The sequence below is a fragment of the Vicugna pacos genome, chromosome 6, assembly GCF_048564905.1.
Source record: "Vicugna pacos chromosome 6, VicPac4, whole genome shotgun sequence".
In the NCBI taxonomy this organism is placed as follows: domain Eukaryota; kingdom Metazoa; phylum Chordata; class Mammalia; order Artiodactyla; family Camelidae; genus Vicugna; species Vicugna pacos.
The window spans coordinates 85,917,153-85,930,723 of NC_132992.1; the positions used below are offsets into that span (position 1 = coordinate 85,917,153).

General features: G+C 39.9%; 1 protein-coding gene across 2 annotated transcripts in view; it reads left to right on the forward strand.

Moving 5' to 3' along the window:
- Positions 1-13,571, forward strand: part of UNC79 (unc-79 homolog, NALCN channel complex subunit) — a 173,959-nt gene that overhangs the window by 75,909 nt on the left and 84,479 nt on the right. For both annotated transcript variants that reach the window (XM_031679353.2, XM_072963982.1), the window contains exons 17-21: positions 807-1,034; positions 5,268-5,409; positions 8,615-8,694; positions 8,779-8,927; positions 11,667-11,824. In XM_031679353.2, the coding sequence (XP_031535213.2) occupies positions 807-1,034; positions 5,268-5,409; positions 8,615-8,694; positions 8,779-8,927; positions 11,667-11,824 (757 nt within the window). The remainder of the gene's footprint in view (positions 1-806; positions 1,035-5,267; positions 5,410-8,614; positions 8,695-8,778; positions 8,928-11,666; positions 11,825-13,571) is intronic.

A 13,571-nucleotide genomic window follows, 5' to 3' on the forward strand; every position in this document is an offset into this window, starting at 1 on the left:
CTTTCTAGTTTTAGCATCCATGAATGAGTCATGCCTGAATCAGTTATTATTTTGATGGTTACCAAATGACAATTTTCTAATTCCATTATTTCTTTTAATTTATTAGCTGGCTTTCTGCTGAAGGAACAGTTTCCCTTTCTCTCCCATTTATATATTTACTGGTTTAATTTACTTATAACCAAATGTACTCATGGATTCTTATTTTATCCAGTGGGTTAAAATCTGTTCCTATGATTACTTATTTTGATGTTCATATCATCCCATATTTGGCCAATGGGAATCCCTCCAAGATGGCGTCTGTGTTCTTTTGACACATTCCCATCATTTTTTGAATACTTCCTAATTGCTGTGTGACAAGGTGTTCCAGGCTCATTTTATATTTTCTTAGTCCCAACCCTGAAATCAGCCATTTCTCCAAGGAGTCCTGGTTCCTTTAGTTGATAATGATATTTAGAAACCAAGATCTGGACACTAGATGAGAAACAGCATTTTTTTAAATGTGTGAAATCTCACAAAGTGATGGGTTTAAAAAATAAAGAATAACTCTCTTTTAAATATCCTATATGATTTAAAAAATAATTCCCATTACTTTGTCTTGTGTTTATATTCCTTTAAGAAGAGTCCATGGAAAGCAGTGTATATTCATGGTCTATAAGCCTTATCATCTTTAAGTAATTTAATATTGTCAAGAGTTAGTGAAAATTATCCTCAATTAGTGTGCCAATAGAATATTGGACAAAAGGAACAAACTCCTTCTTCTTCTTCTTCCTTTTTTTTTTTTTCGACCTTTTGTTGGTGTCTTTCAGATGGAGTTACAAGATGATGGAATCACAATGGGTTTAGAGCACAGCTTATCAAAGGACATTATTTCCATTATAAACAATGTCTTCCAAGCCCCCTGGGGGGGCTCTCACACCTGCCAGAAGGACGAAAAAGCAATTGAGTGTAACTTATGTCAGTCTAGTATTCTCTGCTATCAGCTTGCTTGTGAACTCCTGGAGAGACTGGCTCCCAAAGAAGAAAGCCGGCTGGTGGTAAGCAGTTGAAGAAACAGGATAACCTGTGTCTAACAGTAATAAAGACTGCAGTAGATGGTGTAACGGAGTCTTACTCCAGTGTTATCTTTTGCTCCATGCTGGGTTACACGTGAGATTACCTTAAAAGAAAGTTTCCCTGTTCTTTCCACCAACTCAGGCTCCTAGAAAGAGATAGGAGATGGAACTACATTACACAGAATTCTTGAGTTAGAATCCTTGACTCTTGCGCTAGGGTTGTAGTATATCCATCCATACAATTTTCATAAATACAAAGGATTACTGGTATTTTTGAATTAACTTTTATCACCAAGTTATGTAACAAAGCTTAGATAACAGTGAGTACTACAATATGTATATTGAGTAAGTAGATTGGTTATGGACACTGAAAATTTCTGGATAACCTCAGTTTATAAAACCCATTGACTTTACCAACAGCCAGTAAAACTTTCACTTCATTTTCTGCTTCCTAAGAAAATTGTTTAAATAGGAAACAGCTAATATATGCCATAAATTAGATACTCCATATATTAGTTATTCCCTGTTTAGCCTGTTTTCTGTCTAAGGTACACACATCACCAAAATGCCCTCATACCATCATAGGTAGGTGAACCTGAATCATTTGAGCCAGTGTCCACCATCTTCTCTTTTTCTTTCCCCAAGTGTTTGTCTAGGTAGAAAGTGACTTCTTAACAAAAAAATTTTTTGAGGTATAGCATACACGCAGTAAAGCGTTTCTTCAGTTTTAAAACACCTTTCAGTCCACTTAACTCGTTATTCTACCTGCCACAATATAATATCCCTGTAGTGTGGTCTTTTAACATTGTCATTGGGTATACACTCTGAAACAATCACAGTAATGGATGATTTGAAAACAGTGTCTAGCTAGAGTCTAATTAGGAAGCTATTTAAGTAAATGAAAAGCCGTAAGACAGTGATGAGCATAATGAGAGAAGTACTAGCAAGGTAGCTGTGGGAGGGCAGAGAGGGACCAGTCTAGCTTAGAGGTGAGGTAGGGATCTGGAGGGTCTTCCCCAAGGAGATGGGTGCTGAGCTTATATTTGAAGGAAGAGTGGAGTTAATGAAATGAAGATGGTAGGAGAGAAGGACTGTTGAGACCCAGAAAACTCTCTGTTGAAATGATGCAGAGGAAAGGGGGTGAAGACACACTCAGGAAACTATGAATAGTTCACTGTTGCCACAGCAGTGAGGATGGCAAAGTAGTGAAAGTTGAGTTGAGAAAGACAGACTCAGTTTTATAGTCACATTTATTAAGGGCTCTGTCTGCCAAACTAAGAAGTATGGATTTTGTTTTGGCGACAGTGGATGAATCCTGAAGCATTTTAATCAGGATGGTGATACAATTTGATGAATTCAAGAAATTCTGCCAGTGAAGGAGAGAGATTAGAGGATTTGGACACTGGGGACGGGAATCTAGTCAGAAGGTTAATGCAGCCTCTCAGGGAAGAAAGAGGGGAGCCTGAACTAATGCAGTGATGGTGGTGATGAAGAGAAGGGTGGGCTTGACAGATTTTTAGGAAAGAGAACCAACAGCATTTGGTGTTCAGTTGACATTTAGGGATGGAAGAGCTGAGGACAAATCCATATTTTCTGGCTTGGGAGCTGATGATGTTGCCATTTACAGAAAATTGTTGCTGTGATGATGGCAGAAGTAATTTTTCTGGCAGGAGTGGGCTAAGATGCAGCCACATTCAGACAGAGTGGATTGAGATGCCTTTTAGGCATCCAGGTGGGATGTCACTCACCATCAGATATGTGGATCTGGTTCTTAAGAGAAAATCAGAAGTAGATAGGAGTTTGCATCACCAGCATATTGTGGTAGGATGTGTGGAATGGAATGGGAGAAGAGCTGAGGGTAGAAGTCTGGGAAGTATCAACCCTTCAGAGAGGAAAAAAAGGAAAGAAAAGACCAGAAATAAATTGAGAAGAGACTAGAGATACAAGAGGAAAGTGGAGGGAGAGCAAGAACTCTAAAACCACAGCAGGAGATAGTTTAGAAAAGGAGGATATAGTCGATCAGGTCAAATTTTCAAGAAAGGAAAAATAATGTGTCTCCAGGGGATTCTGAAATTAGGAGTCCTTTGTGCTCTTGAGGATGGTAGTAGTTCATGGTGTAAGAACAGAATCAGCTGAGGAAGCGGCTCCCTGAGGTACAGACCTCTCCTTCAGGAAAGGAAGGAGAGAGTGAAGAGGAAGGAGGCAGATGTCCTGAGCTCCTACCCTGTCCCTAGCAGATTTTCTGTATTTTTTTAAAATTATGTATTTCTTTATTGATGTGTAATTGATTTACTGTATTATATTAGCTCAGGTGTACAACAGTGATTCGATATTTTTATAGGTTAAACTCAAAGTTATAACAAAATAATGGCTGTATTTCCCTGTGCTGTACAAGATATCTTTGTTGCTTATTTATTTTATATATAATAGTTTGGATCTGCAGGCTTTATGTATTGCATCAGTTTTTACAACACTATCTCATGAAACAAGGAGAAGTAAGCGTAAATGTGGGGGAACTGAGCCATCAAAACAGTCCCCCATGTGCATACGTTTTCCTCTCTCGAAGTTTTAGGGGAGAGATGCCCATTGATATGCCTTTGAACACGTGGTCTCCACTGCAGGCATTAGCCACCTTAGCTCTTTAATTCTCCCCCTAGGACAGGTGAAGGATGGGCTGGCAGGCAGCTTGGGCTAATATGGAAGACAGTCCTTGCTTCTTGGAGAATATCAGAAATGTGAGTTACTGGGTGTCTGCAGAAGAGTCAATATGCAGCAGGAAACTTGCCACCATATCAAATTTTATGAAACTCAGTTTATAACTTGATTTAGTTTCTTGCTCATGGGTGACCTAGGAACAGCAAAACTGTGAAGTGGGCAAAGATATTCTTCAGAACCTTTTCAGACACCGTTTTAGCCCTGGGTTCTTTCTTCTTGGTGTCCTTTGTGTATCCCATCGGTCTTTACCTCCTTCTTGCTTTGGGCTGGCTGTCAAATAATTCTTGAGATTACTGGTTGAAGTAATAACTGGCCAAAGTATTAACTAAAAGAGGATGATTTTGGAAGAGGATATTTGAAGGTAGAATTTGAAAGGAAGAATAAAGCTAGAATAGGAGGCTAGCTAGAGATGGGTATTTTATTTTGGGGGGATAATTAGGTTTAATTTTTTTATCTGTTTATTTTAATGGAGATTGAACCCAGGACCTCATGCATGCTAAGCAGTCACTCTACCACTGAGTTACACCCTCGCCTCTAGAGATGGATATTTTAAGTGGTAGTCATACCTAACTCTCTCTGTCTCTCTCTCATTCTCTCTCTTTAATCTTCTCTTTTTCACCCATTTTGCAGCTTATTTCATATATATGTATATATATGGTGTTAAGTATATTCACATTGTTGTACAACCAATCTTTAGAATATTTTCACCTTGCAAAATGGAAACTCTATACCCATTAAATAATAATGACCCATTTCTCCCGCTCCTTAAACCCTGAAAACCACCACGTTACTTTCTGTTTCTGTGAGTTTGACTGCTATAGATACCTCGTGTAAGTGGAATCATACCATATTTGTCCTTTTGTGCCTGGATTATTCACTTAGCATAATATCCTCAAGGTTCATTCATATTGTAGCATGTGTCAGAATTTCCTTCCTTTTCAAGGTTGAATGATACTCCATTATATGCATTCATTACATTTTGTCTGTCTGTTACCTGTTGATGGACACTTGGGTTGCCGTACCTCGCTCTCTTTAATGCATGTATTATAGAAAATTCTTGCTCCTAAAATTTTGACTCCCTTGACAACCGGCATTTGCATCTAAGTATGTTGCTGTTAAGTCCTTATTATTCTCTGCTGATTAAGTGCTATTACTGAACAAAATGAGCATGGATTGGTATCACTTGGTGAGTGAGACATGCTCACAGGGATTAAAGCAGAGATGGGAAAGCAGGTGTAGGAAGATTAAACAATGTTTTTGAGATATTTCCCCCCTTTTTTATTTTAAGGGAATGAAGTCGTTTCAGAAAACAGCTGATCCAAATTTCCTTTAACCATTATGGCAATAAGCTCAAGTCTCTCCAGAGGCAGGTGCCTTTGCCCTCCAGGGCTCAGCACAGGGCCTGGGACACAGCAGATGTTCAGCCATCTATGTCGGACTAAGCCGTTCTTTATATCCCCGAAGGGCTGCTCATCTGGCTGCTTGTCATATTTGTTTCAGGAGCCTACAGACAGCCTTGAGGATAGCCTCCTTTCTTCCAGACCAGAGTTTATTATAGGCCCTGAAGGTGAAGAGGAGGAGAATCCAGCAACCAAGCATGAGGAGAACCCAGGCAATCACACTGAGCCCATGGAACATGCTGGTAGGTGGACTCTGGCCGATGGGGAGAGCCATGCGCACATCCCACTTTGCACAGGCCTACCATTCAAAACCCTGGTTTCTTAGATTACCATCGCCTTGGGCAAGTTCAGACTCCTCAGTACAAACTTGTGCAAATGAAGTTATGAAGTGAACGGATCCAGGATGTGCTTCCAGTAGAGCAGAGGTCACTGAGCATATTCCTGGCAGCAGGAGCTTGTTATCAGCAAAGAAATGCCCTTCCAGTGAAAGTGTCACCTCTAAGGACAGTGAATCATGGTCCCCGTGGAGAGGTAGCTGTGAACCAGCTGTGAAAGGCCCAAGTGGAGAGTGTCAGCACTCTTGATAGCCCCTGAGGGTGCTTGGCCAAGGCACAGTTCTTGGGTAGAGTTGGCTCAATTGAGGTCATGTAGCTTCTGCGCCCCAAGAGCTTGGCTGGGACCGTGGTTGGGCTCACTGTGAATAGATGTACAAGCCATATTCTAAGGTTAGTGGGCTCTGCTCAGAGCTGGGAGGAAGGATGACCTCTTTCTAGTTGGTTTAAAGGCTCTGCCTGGGCTAAGTGAGAACAGTAAGATGGTAGGCAGGCCTGGAATCATCCCCAGCTCCTCAAACTCTGAAAGAGTTTCAGGAATTTAGAATGTGACGCCATGTGCCACAGGGAAAGCCTGATTTCTGGATCTACCTTATGGCACTCTTGGAATTTGTACAGGACCTGTAGCAAATTTGAGTAGCTTTTTATCATCCACTATCCTGAACTGTTAGACTAGCCGGCCCCTGGGAGACACTACTCCCCAGAGCCGAAGTTTGGGAAGCACGGGCTTTCGATCACTCCTTCAGTGAGCAGCAGACAAATTATTAAGTGACTGTTTTGTGGGGCTCATTGCAGCTTATGGGGTGTCTTATTAGACCAAGGTAGCTCCATCATTAGCACAAAATGCTTGGTTGGAACTAACTGCTTCAGCATGAATCGTATAAATGGTCAGTTGAGGATGCATATGTTGGTTCACACTATTTAGAACCATTGAAACTTAGAATTTGAGGGAACCCTTGGGATAACTCACTTCACTGGTTTTCAGCATGTACTTGGGGTTGTGAATCTCTGTTGTTTCCTTTTGACCGCCCTTAATTTGGGTGGCAGTTGGTGAGAAGATGTGGACAAATGATAAAGAGCAGGCTTCCCCACCCTGCTTCAGCGAAGTGCTCTGACTTGAACTGTTTCCTGTGTTGGAGTTCTAAGTGAGATTTTCTTTCAACAACGTGTTTCATAGAAAGAAGTTTGAAAGCTGCTGACCTAGTTCAGCCTTCTCACTTTGTAGATGAGGAAAATACATCCCAGATGAGTTAAACAGCTTTCCCACTGCCATGCAGCTCGTATCATTCATTCCTGATATATATATATTTTTTTAAATATTTTTTATTTTTATTTTTTATTTTTTGAGGGGGAGGTAATTAGATTTATTTATTTATTTTTTTTTTCATGCAGGTACTGGGGATTGAACTCAGGACCTTGTGCATGCTAAGCACGCACTCTGCCACTGAGCTAACCCTCCCCACCCCCGATTTATATTTTATGCTTAACATGCTTCCAAAACTGTAAGGGGGTATCAGGACCATCTGAGGACTTGAAACACAAACAAAATGACTGAGCTCTACCCACTCACCCCCAATTCTGGGTGTATCTGGGGTTGAGGACTGGGAATTGGAAATCCAAATATTATACAACTAGTTAGTGGCAAAATTGAGACTAGAACCCAAGTCTCCTGGCTTAGTTAAATCTATTAATTATTTGCTGAGGCCCAAGCCCAAGGTTGTGTTTCTATCCAGCATTAATGCCTAAGGGAAGCAAGGATTTAATTTACAATCCAATAACCTGTACTCTTTTTTTTTTTTGTACTCTTTTTATGTAAATGTATCTTTTAAACCTGTCATAGCACACAAATCAATTAACTGCCATTTTAATTCATATGTAACATTTTATTTGACTAATGGTTAAAATTAAGCAATATGTTTATATAAATTACTTTTTCCCTTGCTTAATTGTTATGAACTCCACTTGTTTAAACATTTGTACATCTTCCCCAAATACTACTTCAGGCTCTGATCACAGCTTCTGGTCTCTTTTCCTTCTTTTACCCTCTGTTGTTTTGCAGGACACAGTTATAACTTGTCTTCTCAGGGAAGCCTCCATTAATTTTCTTCCAAGACGAGCCTTCCCTGCTGCTAAGCGCCCTGATCCTGCTTCTGCTTTGTGGGTCTTCAGGCGGTGGTCTTGAGCGCCTCCGTCAGAGAAGACATTCTATTGATATGTTCTCTGGTTTCCCCCTCTTTCTAGAGTGCTTCCTACTTTTTGCATTTTATGGCCTGGCACCTCTTTCTTATAGCAGTCTGATATGGCCGCCACTAAACATATTTAAAAATTTTTCATACTTGACAATAGAATCAAGTGCTGATAACAAGTATGTAAAATACATTGAGGTAGAAGATCTGCAGTAAACTAGTATATATGCCAAGAGGGTTTGACTCCCACTGTCTCTGATCCTAGAAATGGCCAAAACTTATATTGGTGATTTGAAAACATTTTACACTAGTTTCTACATTTGGATAACTTGTGAGTTCTTTTCTGTAGCATGCCTCATGTACAGTATACGTCACCGCCCTCCTCCACTGGAGAGGCAAAGATCTTTTTAGAGATCCTCCCAAGAAGATAAAACCATGAATAATTCTGATTTGAATAAGCCCAGCTTCTTTAAAATGCTCCCTTTTTGCACCCATGAGTCCTGTGCACATGGGAGTACTGTACATGTGAGTCCTGGGATAAATCCCGCCTTAGGTGCTAATACAACTTGAATACCTCTCTTTCATACCTGCTTATCTCCCTTTCAGTTAGGAAGGCACACCTCGCCAGGCCCCAGGCCCCTCCAGGTAGCAGCTGAACTAGCTTCCCATAGGAGCACAGTTGCTTCGGGGAATCAAAGATGTCTGAATATGCAGCGAGAAGAGGAAGCCGAGGACCCTAAATCTAAGAGGTTTCCTGCACTTGCATCTTGGAAAGGATATGTGCTAACTTAGAGAGCAAATAAAAACATTACATGAATACTTTTTAATATATTCTCTTCTATTCTTACTCCTCTTTTGTGGTCTTGATAAATTCATGAGCAGTGGAGGAAAGGAATGATGCTAACCTTTGTGTAATTATTTCTTCTCAGCAATAAAGAATGATACTGAAAGAAAATTTTGCTACCAACAGCTTCCAGTTACTTTGAGACTAATATACACCATTTTCCAGGTATCTTTTTAAAAAAATTTGCATATTTGATTTGGTAGTATTGCTATTTTAGATAGCTCAGTAAATGTGTGGTTTTTTGCATAGGAAATGGCTAAGTTTGAAGAGCCAGACATTCTTTTTAATATGCTCAATTGTCTGAAGATCCTCTGTCTACATGGAGAGTGTTTATACATTGCTAGGAAGGATCATCCTCAATTTTTAGCCTACATTCAGGATCATATGTTGATTGCAAGGTATGTCTTCCTAATATTTTGTTTGTTTGTTTGTTTGCTTATATTTTAGACTTTAGCTGTGAAAAGTCGATGTTCAAACAAGACTTACCAACTCATTGGGTTATTTCTCTTAGCCAAGACAGACTAATTGCCTATGGGAACTACTTTTATTTCTTTTATGTAGTCTGAGTTTTAACTATGTCAATATGTGGAATAGTAATTTTCTTTGCTAGATACTGTAGAAATAGAAGAAGGCAAAATAAGGATTATTTGATGCCTTTCAGTTGTTAGATGGCTTAAGAATATAGTGTACATTAGAAAAATAACAACAGGTGCTAAGTTAATGTTTACCTGGTACAACTGAGTAAGATTTAACTCAATATCTTATTTGAACTAGAATTGTTAATAGACATCTAAAATCTCTCCATAAAATCTCTGAGAAGGTGTTTTTTTTAGAGACTGCTGAAGTATTTTGAGAAAAATAATAAAATATCGCCCTGGATTTACATAGCGTTTTTCTTCCTGAGAATATTAAAATAACTGTTACTTCCTGGAAATAAGTAAGAAAAATATTATCCTCATTTGTATTTAAGAAAATGAGATGATTAAAAAAAGTTTGGTTCAGGTTAACTTGGTGACAGAATATTCAGGCCAGGGCAGAAGCACACTATAGGAAAGGCAGAGGGTCTAAAGAAGTTTCCTTATTGTAAAATGGAAATTCTACAAGTGCAATGGGAAAAGTCAGTGCAAGGGTAGGTGTGGCTGACCTAGATGTCAAGGAAGAGTAGGGATGATCTGGAAGGATCTGTGTGATGGATGAGATGAGCAGCAAGTCCAGGCAAAAGCAGTGAAGGAAGCAGGTCCAGAGTTAGGCAGGGGCTCCATTTATTCAAGGGAGGGGGAGTACTAGGTGGGCCATCTTTTGTTGTTAGAGCAACCTCTCCCAGATGTGTACCAAGGCCATTTGGATTATTGATGCCATGGGGTATCTGCTCAGTCTTTGGGCTCCATAGCCCAGGTTTTTTCCTCAAAGTACCACCCCGGCATGACACAAAAGCCACGATGGACACTGAAGGGACCTGGGGAAGGGACACTCTTCCTTTTTTCAAACAAGGCTGCCTTAGAGGAGTGGGAAAGACAGATGGTACTGACCAAATCTAGGATTTTTTGTCACTGAGATAGCTTTCTACTAGTCCTGCATATGTATGGTTTGCCTCCAACGAAATTGCAAGTTCCATGAGGGCCTCCTTTGCGTTCTTCATAGGACCTACTGTGCTTAGGAAGCACCATCATCCTTCATGTTGCAGTGATAACAGAAGCTCGAGCTTTTTGAGTACCTACTATGTGTCAAGTGCTGTGCATTATCTCATTTAATACAGTCAACTTTGGAGGAGACAAAAGTTCAGAGAAGTTAGGAAATTTACACTTGATAACACAGCTAATTAGTGGGAGGGTTGGGATTTAGGTCCATGTTTGTCTGATTTCTACTATTAAGATGAAGCACACAGTGTTTTGAAAATTACTCCTTTTCATTCCGTAGCTGTCATATGTCTTCTCAGAAACAAGGCTCTCTAGTGACATCTACCTCAATATGTTCTCTGTAACACAGAGATAATGTGTGTAACTCCTCCCATCCCTTAGTGCTGTATTACGAATTTTTTAAAGTTGAACGTAGTTTTGATTCTCATATTAACTCGGGACTCAAATAAGAAAACAAAACAAAACAAAAACAAGCAAAAGTCATACTTCAAATAATTGAATAAACATTCTGAAAACATTATTACTAAAAATATATATTCAGAATTATTCTGATATAAATTGATAGGGACTTGGCTTAAACTTGCTAAGATACGTTTTTGACCAGTAGTGATCTGGTTTTAGGAATGGCAAGTGCTCATAATATGTTACCAGAGATCTCTCTCTATATATCTGTTTTTTTTTCCTCTCTCTCTTCCCCCTCCCCTTTCTCCCTTGCTCCCCATCACTTGGCCTAGCTCCAGCTGTGTTTGCTTCTTCTCAGCAGGCTGTCCCTGTGAGGTGGGAAAGAGAGAGGGTTGCTGGCAGCTCTAGGCAGACGTTACACTTTGTTCTTGAGATTTCAGAGTACATATCAAAACCTGGAAAAAGGATGGTAGCATTCCCATGCTTGGGTCACATGCCCACCCCTGGACTAATCACTCTGTTAATGGCATTGAAGTATTTTGATCAGCTTGAGTTTTGTGTTCACTTTCATGATAGGGAAGGTGGGGGAACTTGATTGACAGCCCTGCCAATTAGTAGAGAGGCTGTTCTTAACAGAAAAAGAGTTGTTCTTTGCTAGGATAAGAGGAAAAGGCTGCTGGGTAGACAAAAGCAACAAAATTCTCCAGATATTCACTATAAGAAGATTTTAAAAAATCACCTATTACCTCATCATCTTAACATAACTAGTATCAGTTGTTATTTAACAGTCATTATTCATTTATATACCTGAATTTATAATATACAGTTTAAAAATTTTATGTTAAAAATGTAATGCTAATTGGTAGTATTTTCCTATGTTACTACGTAGAAGTAATTTCTTTAAAAACTTGACATAGAAAAAGAGCATAGGAGCAGTTTATCAGAGGAATATAGTCTTGTGAATGAGTGGAATTTCACCAAAAGCATCCCTACTAGCCATCTGTTAACTACATTTCCCATAAATTAAGATAATAGGATTTTTTTTCTCTAGAAAGTTTATAATAACTGTAACCGGTCTGCCTCTTCTTGATTCCCCAGCCTGTGGAGAGTCGTTAAATCTGAATTCTCTCAGCTATCTTCATTGGCAGTTCCTCTCCTCCTTCATGCTCTGTCACTTCCTCATGGTGCTGACATCTTTTGGACAATCATAAATGGCAATTTCAACAGCAAAGACTGGAAGATGAGGTTTGAAGCAGGTACCTCTGCCTTAGCTTAAAAATTCTCTCTGGGTCTCAAGGTAAACCAGATGTCTAGTCACGACATCTCTCTCTGGCCTTCATTTTTCCTCCCTTCTTTCTAGAAGGCGCTGTCCTGCTTGCTGGTGTTTTCTGGTGACTCTACCTAGTACAGTTTCTTTGATAATAGACTTTCGCAGTTTGGTAGGTTGACCCTGACCAGGTTTTTCTGGGGCAGTCCCGGTTTATGCCTGTTGTCCAGGGGTACTTACTATTTTCGCCCTTGTTTACTCTCAGATGGATCCAGGCTTGAATGATGAATCATATAGTCAGCCTAATAGGTTCCTTGCATTGGAGTACATGCGTTGGGATGTTTGTTGGAAATGCAGATTATCGGGCCCTATCCTCGACCTACTGAGTCAGAATCTCAGGAGGTGAGGCCAGGAATCTACATGTCTAACAAGTTCTTCAGGCAATTCAAGGAAGTTTGAGAAACTGTTTTACTCTTACCATTGAAGTATCAGGGACCAAGTCTGCTGCAGTGATGGGTATAATTCCTACTGCTTAGAGGACATGGGAAGGCAGGAGCCTGGATGTGTTCTCTTAGCCTTACCGCTGTGGGCCTCGCTGTCACTGCTGGTTATCTACCGGTACTCCCATCCTCAGGGGGCAGCAGGCAGGGTTGGCATACCACAGTGTGCCTTATCAGAATGGTCCTACATATTTTAGCGTGTCAAAAATTTGGCAAAGAAATAGAAGTTCCATCAGATGAGTTAACTATTATCCTTTGATTTCAGTTCCCTAATATCTGATTACCTCAAAGAGTCCTTACTTTTAATATCCTATGAATCCAAGGGGCTGGTTCATTTATATGGTAACACATGATGTTGTAGGAAATTAGAGTAAAATTTTCTAGCAAAAACCAAAATGGTATTGGCAACATTTTATAGGCATTTGAATACAAATAAAGCATATGAAGTATTTAACATTGCTCTTTCATTACAATTTAAGGATTAGATTATTGCCAAATTAATCTTCTGAATCATAGCTCTGATTATGTTGCTTTTCTACTCAAAAAATTTTTTTCTCCTTTTTCAGTTTTATTAGGCAGAATGATTACAGTTCAACTGCACATGCACTTTATATTGCACGTAAATACGTACACACAGTATACTGCATATTTATTTTTTCTACTCAAAAATTTTTGATGGGTTTTTAATGCCTAAAGAGTAAAGTTCAGACTCTTTAAACTGCCAGTCAAAGCTTCCCAGGGTCTGACTGCATGTGTTCACAGCCTCATATCCAACTTTTCTTCCTACGTGTACCATTGCTGTTTCTCCACTGCTTCCTACTTCTCTTCATCCATGTACCGGCCATTCTGCGTTCTCCATCTCAAATCCTCCTCCCTATAAGGTCCCATTCAAATGCCACCTCCACATGGTCCACCTTCAGATGCCCCCACTGAGTTCCACTTTCTCGGCTCCCTCAGTGGAAGGTCATTTCTTTATCCCCTGATCTCCCATAGCATTTTGTTTTTACCTCAGTTGTGGCATTTAGCCTTTTGTATTACATTTCAGTTGTAGTCGTACCTGTCTTATCTGTTTTGGTTGACTTGACTTTGAAGTCAAGACCTGTGAATGGTTCACATGTTAGTCTGCTTGGGCTCTTAAACAACAGGAACTTATTTCTCATGGTTCTGGAGGCTGGGAAGTCCAAGACCAAGGCTGCAGCCTGTTTGGCTCCTCGCTGAGGGCTCTCCTCCCGGCTT